The sequence below is a fragment of the Vanessa cardui genome, chromosome 3 (assembly GCF_905220365.1).
Source record: "Vanessa cardui chromosome 3, ilVanCard2.1, whole genome shotgun sequence".
Classification (NCBI taxonomy): Eukaryota; Metazoa; Arthropoda; class Insecta; order Lepidoptera; family Nymphalidae; genus Vanessa; species Vanessa cardui.
Window position 1 is genome coordinate 7,642,746 of NC_061125.1, and position 6,718 is coordinate 7,649,463.

The 6,718-nt window shown below is 28.9% G+C and overlaps 2 protein-coding genes across 2 annotated transcripts in view; one reads left to right on the forward strand and one right to left on the reverse strand.

Moving 5' to 3' along the window:
• LOC124543438 (serine proteinase stubble) overlaps positions 1–1,587 on the forward strand; it is a 124,892-nt gene extending 123,305 nt beyond the window's left edge. The window contains exon 10 of the mRNA XM_047121668.1: positions 325–1,587. Coding sequence (XP_046977624.1) covers positions 325–462 — 138 coding nt within the window. The 3' untranslated portion in view covers positions 463–1,587. The remainder of the gene's footprint in view (positions 1–324) is intronic.
• Positions 1,588–3,682: 2,095 nt separating this feature from the next.
• On the reverse strand, positions 3,683–4,771 carry LOC124543883. The gene has a single exon (XM_047122203.1). It carries the CDS (start codon positions 4,769–4,771, stop codon positions 3,683–3,685), a length of 1,089 nt encoding a protein of 362 aa, XP_046978159.1.
• Between the last annotated feature and the right edge of the window lie 1,947 nt (positions 4,772–6,718).

Here is a 6,718-nt window from a genome sequence, read left to right on the forward strand (position 1 = left end):
ATTGTGTTGATCATGATTTAATTTTTTTCGGTAATGAATCAGACGAGGTTTAATTTTTAGTGTATTAGTCTGCGGTTTTATTTTTATTTAACGCATAATTGGATGTAAAAGAGTATTTATAAAAACACACGGTTTTTTAGATTTTATAAAATCATTTTAAAATAGTTTTAAATACCTGTAAAAGTTTTTATACGTTTCACACTTCTGCTCTTAGCGTTATTTGTATACTTATATTCATCGTTAAATTAATTATTTTCAATATCATAAGAGTTAGTAACTTACATTACTTTCCAATCTAATTTAAAATCTATTTTTTATTTACAGGTCAAGGGGAAGGATCATAAATACTTTTTGGCAGGCATCATAAGTTGGGGCATCGGATGTGGCGAGGCGAACTTGCCCGGAGTTTGCACGAGAATATCTAAGTTTGTCCCTTGGATATTACAAACAGTAAACTCTTAAACCGGCGCTAATCGTGTTTTGTCAAAACATTCAAAACTTTAAAAGTGACAGTGATGAAAACAATGCAGCATACACAGATGTTGATAAAGCTAATAATTTCGTTAATATTACTATTGGCTCAAGATTCAATCGTAAAAATTTCAACTAAAGAAATAATTGAAACGTAACAAACTCTGATGATGACACATCAAAACGACTATCGATTTACCGATTTAACGACTTCAATAAGTTACCTTCAAAAATGTTGATTTAATTCAACGTTTTCTGAGGCGTTTTATTAACGGAACAGTCCACCGATGGCTGTACAGAACTTGTGAAATGCGAGATTCTGTATCAAGTTAATTTGATAAAGGTGATAATTATTGTGTAACTTTTTCAGATATCACTCGTTATCAATGATAATATTAATATCGAGTGATGATCTGTCATAGCCGTTCAGGCTTGGACTTTAATAAACGCCCTTACGTACACAGCTTGTTTCCAATCAAATTAATTACGTTTCATACACTGACGCCGGATGCAATATCAAAGAGCTTATTGTAAATACGATCATATTTGAATATTTTATATCGTTTCAGCAAATGTATGCAAAACACGCAGTACCACTTGCTATAATTTCGACGTTTCATTGAAAACAATTCAATATATTTACCATGTGTTTTTTGTAAATTTTATTAGTTCGTATCAATTATTAATAATTGTTCTAACATATTTTTTATATTGTAAATAATAAGTCTTCTTGCCCGTTATGCTTAATACTTTGTATACAGTATTATTTATTATAGCTCTTCTATATACAATCTGAGCATTTGTAAATAGCATACAATTATTGTTAGTAATTTATCTAACAATATACCGTAGTTCTTACGAATAAGTATCATAATGTACACAAATAAGATCAAAATTATTAATATAATTATTTTTAATTTAATCACTACTGTATAGCTTAGGTAATTAATTAGTTTAACAAAAAATGTGAAAATTACCAAATCACAATTCGTTATAATAATTCTGTATGTATGTGCATTTAGCAAATATAGTTCAGTGATGTTTATAATAATGTTTATTATATTATAATTTTGTTTGAATGAATAGTTTATGTTTACGTTGAAGTATTGTTCGTTTGCACAGTAATTTTGTTAATAATTAAATATTGACTATAAAAAACATGCTCTATTTATTTTTAATATTCCTTTTAATTTATTTATAGATATATATTACGCTATTCATATACTAAATATACAAATACAAACTTAAATTACAACAAAAATATTACAAACGATTATTAAATATACTAACATGAACTAATGTTAAATATTTTTGTCAAAACTAGAACAACAAATATATTAAAATTATACCTATTAATACTGTAATCATCTTCATTTTCTTCTTTAAATATTCAAATGATTACAAATGCCACAAATGTTACGATCCAATCGGACGATTCAATGAGTTTCATTACCGTATCGTAACATGCAAATCCGTTAATTGCTGGTTCCAATTATTAATTTCAAGCGTAGCTGCGGTCAATAAATTAGATTCCGCATCGAATTCCTGGACGCTGGGAGCATTCCGATTCAGCGATTAGATGTTAAAATGTTTTACACGATATCGCATCCACAATCGTATCCGAACGCACTGCAGCTACAATTCCTATTGTGCTGTCATTATTATTTCTTTTTTATACAAAATAGGCTATTTGACAATGCGAAAAATAAATTGTGAATTATTGTAATCGGTGTATATATAGTATATTATGAGTTTAAAAATGGTTATTTAGTGACGAAAGTTGGAAATAATACTTAATTTATTCAAAAATCCATAAATAAAAATGCATTTTTTCAAATGTTTGTCACGTGACACAAAACACTCCTGGACTGATTGACCGGGCTTATGATTATGTCACCTTCTTGTAAACCTTGCTTTTCTGCTATATGTACCACATATTAAAATACAGCAAAGTGACGTCACCGACCCCATTGCAGCGCCATATTGTCAAAGTAGCGTTTTTGCGCGTTATTTAAATATGGAATATTTAATATGATATTTTTCGACAAATATGTACTAGAAATAAAGAAATCAACTTTCACTGGGTTCCTTAACCTCTACTAAATAATATAAAATGGATTTTAAAAACAAGTCAAATAGCCTATTATATAGTCAGAACAGCTAATAATTAACGCGGTGGTAAGTTGTATGTTCAGTGTAAGAAATTTTAACCATTCCTTTTGTCGTCAATTTGTCACCAACTTTGGGAACAATGATCACACTACGAACCGGAAAACAACAATGTTGAATGTTCCTATTATATCAGCCAGTAAATTATGTGATGAGAGGATGGCACCTACCGAAATGTGCGTATATAAACACCTAATAATACAAAGTTTGTTTACCTTTTGGCTGGAATTGTTCTTAGAATTCTTATTTGAAAATCATGTTAAACCTCTATGATAGTTTAATTATTTATATAGTTAAGTATAGAAACATTTTTTTTAAAACCATCGGGAAAAAAAAATTACATGTTATTTTTCTCGAAATATGAAACCTAATTCAAGGCATTCTAACGGAGTTCTTTGGTTATACAATAAGAAAAACAATCTTTAAAAATATAAAATGAAAATGTAATGTCAAAAGCAAAAACCAAATATACTTTCGTTTTTAAATCGATGAAGTGAAAAGATAATATTATTAGAAAAGTATAACATTGTACAAAGATAAATATATTCGTTTTTAAAAGAACATTACGACTCAATGTAAACGAAATAATAAAAATATACCAGGACGATAAGAGAAAATTCGAAATTTAATTACACAGTGTTCGGGAGATATTTTGCGTGCCATGTAGCTAATTAGTGCTATAATTAATTTGTAAAAGGCTCCTTAAAGATAAAATTATAAAGTTGGTGTAAAAGGTGCGAAACTTTTTGGTTCGATAAATTCATTTCATGCTAACTATAAAACTTCTTCTTGCATTTATTTGAAATATTTTTTGGATTTAATTATTTATCGTCTCATTATTTCAATCAATAATAATTACAATTTCAAATTACAATATCCTAGTACTAAATTATTTGAATCAAACAAATCTCATTGCAATTAGCAATTTTATTAAAATATTTCAAGCAGTATTATTTAATATTCAAAAAAATATTCATATTTACAAATGAGCATAATTACATAGCGTTAATTACATTCATGCTTTACATTTCATGCTTACATGCTAAGGCCAACACATGCCAAAAATCTGCATTGGTATTAAAAGCCACGATTGGAAATTCTCAACAGACTTATCATAATTCAGAATAATATAACCTTTATACCAATTGGATACAATACAGTCGTAATAAAAAAGTATTACTCTCTTAAAATCACTATTGCACTTTTCAAATCCTGGGTGTATTGCGCTCGGTGTATTTTTGCAATGGATACTGTTAAACTTGACATCGTATACAGCTATCGCCCGAGTAACTGGTATTCTTGGTACACCAAATTCCAAATCTAAAATCCAAGATACATTTTCATTCATTGTTGTTATTTTACAGAATTCATCTATAATTGGATTTGGATCAATAGCAAGCATCCTTGCTGTTGGAAATAGCTCTCTAGGCAACGTTAAGTAGAACTCAACAGGGTCTATAACTTTTGATTCATTAATAACATCCTCAGCTATTTGTTCAGGTAACGCTGATTCTTTTGCAGAACACTTATATTGATCATTAAAAACTTCAATCGTTGAACTCTTTGATTCTTGTACGTAATCAACTTCAGTTTTGTACATCTGACTATATAATGAAGTACATAAAGCCGGTATTGTTTCTGGTACTACTGCATTTTGAACTACCGAATTCAATAATGGGTCTGCAGTAATTAATGCTCCTGCGTACGGACATACTGGCGTTATTAATTGTGGAGTTATTATTGCAACTGGTATATGTTGGATAGGTGAAGTGTAAACATTACGAACTTGCACTGTACTTACTAAAGGACTCCACTCGGTAACCATAACTGGTAAGTTATAAGCTTGTGGAATCTGGTATTGATTGTAATATGTAGCCATTGGAGCGGGTGAAGCCATAAAATATTTACATTCAGTAAAAGTTAATTTATTTTCTTGATATTTTACCTTCTTCTGTTTTCTCACTTCAACTGAACCAAGACGTGATAAGATTGTTCGTTTGAGTTCCTCGGTAGTATTTATTATAGTATTATTGTTTAATAAAACTATTTTGCTTACATTTGTAATGATTTCTTCTTCTATCGTTTTTTTACTGTTTGTTTCATTAATTTCAAAAATAGACTTCAAAGCCATATCTGGACATGCCTAGAATGATTTAAAATAATTATAAAAAAATATGTTTGTATATATTGTTTTGAGATGCAAAACGTCATACTTCAACTCACTTTTAATAAATCGGAAGCTGCTGTATCTATTAGTAAACATTTAACGATCAAGTAAAAAGTACTATCGTCGATTAATTAAAAAAAAATAGCAAGGATTAATTTTTTTTAAATGATAATGATGAGGGTAGTCCTAAAAATATTGTCATACGATAGATGCATAGTGTATGTTGCCGTAAATAAAATACATTTGTATTTGTTTATTGCGAAGGAGTCATAAACATATTTATCAAATAATAAATATTTATTATATGATATAAAAGAACTCATTATATAGAAACAAGTGCAATTGTCTGTATCGAACTTCCCTGCATTTCTATACAGCAAACCACATTCATTAATTGCCATTTACCGTTTATTCTATAATCACCCGTATTTGTTAGTGTGAAGTATCATTTTAGTCTGTCCGAAGTGCATTGTAACCTTTTGTGGTGGACTTTATTCTTTAAAAGAATTTCCTCTGCTGCAAATTGCTTCCCGTCGACTGCTCCTAACGACTTCATTGTGCACGTTTCATTCAATGTGTGGATGAACCCTAACTAGACATCCAGTTTTCTATAGACATGATAACTAATAATGTTAGTTAAGGTGATTATGACTGTTCTAACTGAATTGTTTCACCGTTGCTATAAAACAATGATAAAATAATATTGAATTGTTTGTAAGATTTTTACTAAGTATTTCTATATAAATCTGTTAAAGATGCTCACTGTCTTATTGATTATTTTTTGTACTATTTATGTATTTATGAAAGAAAGGAAAGGCAAGCACATTTTCAATTACATTACTTATTGTATTTTATTATAGGATATGTTTCTGCTAATAACCTCAAAATTAAATATTTTCTTGTGACTCTGCGAATTAAAAACAATAAACAGAACGAGATTTTTGCTTATACTTGTATCACGACTGGTAAGTTATTATTTTCTGAGAGGATAATAATTTCCATGTGTTTCAAATTAAAAAAAAAATTCAAATTTTTATCTGCCTTCAAGAATGTAGTAGGTACTTTTATCACACGCATATCTCGGAAATATAATCAATAAATTATATAAAACGGAATTACGTAAAGCAATCTCAGTTTTATCATAAGGGAAATCTAGAGGGTAAATAAAAAATCAAAGTACCAAGTAGGGTACTGTCCCTTGAGTACAGCGGTTTTCGATGTGGCGTTTTGCTAAAATTTTGCTCTTTCAGCCCATAGCAATATTTATTCAAATTTTATTTTTATAGATATTTATTTTTAATAAGATCATTTTTCCTTCATTACTTATGCTTAGGCAATGTAAATGAATAGCTTAGATGCAATTATAATTATGTAATAATTTGAATTACAATGATTTGTATTTTCATAGCACTATTTCAAATTGTTTTAAATGTATTTTATTTTCAATTTAGAATAATTTACAATTAAGAACTAAAATTTAAACTAAATTTAAACAAGATGATATAAAATTATAATATCGGGTATCGTTGAAATAATCCTTATTTCGTGGGGAAAATATCTGGCTCTCTCATATTAAACTCCCTTTGACCGTTCAGACCGTGCAAGTCCGCTCACCGCGGGTTTAATGTAATATGGTGCAAAGCAAAAAAAAAGAAAAATTTAAAATGGAAAATTTGCTTTTTAAATATTTTATGAGATGTCTCCATACTGAATAACTTGTCTTATTGTTATAGAACATTCTGTAAACAAACAAGAATTTTGAGTAAAATATATACTTACATTGTAATAGTTCAAATGCTGTTTCTTAAAATATTTTACAGTGTATAAGCAGTTTACTTGGTGGTAGGGCTTTGTGCTAGCCCGTCTGGGTAGGTACCACCCACTCATCAGTTTTTCTACCGCCAAGTAACA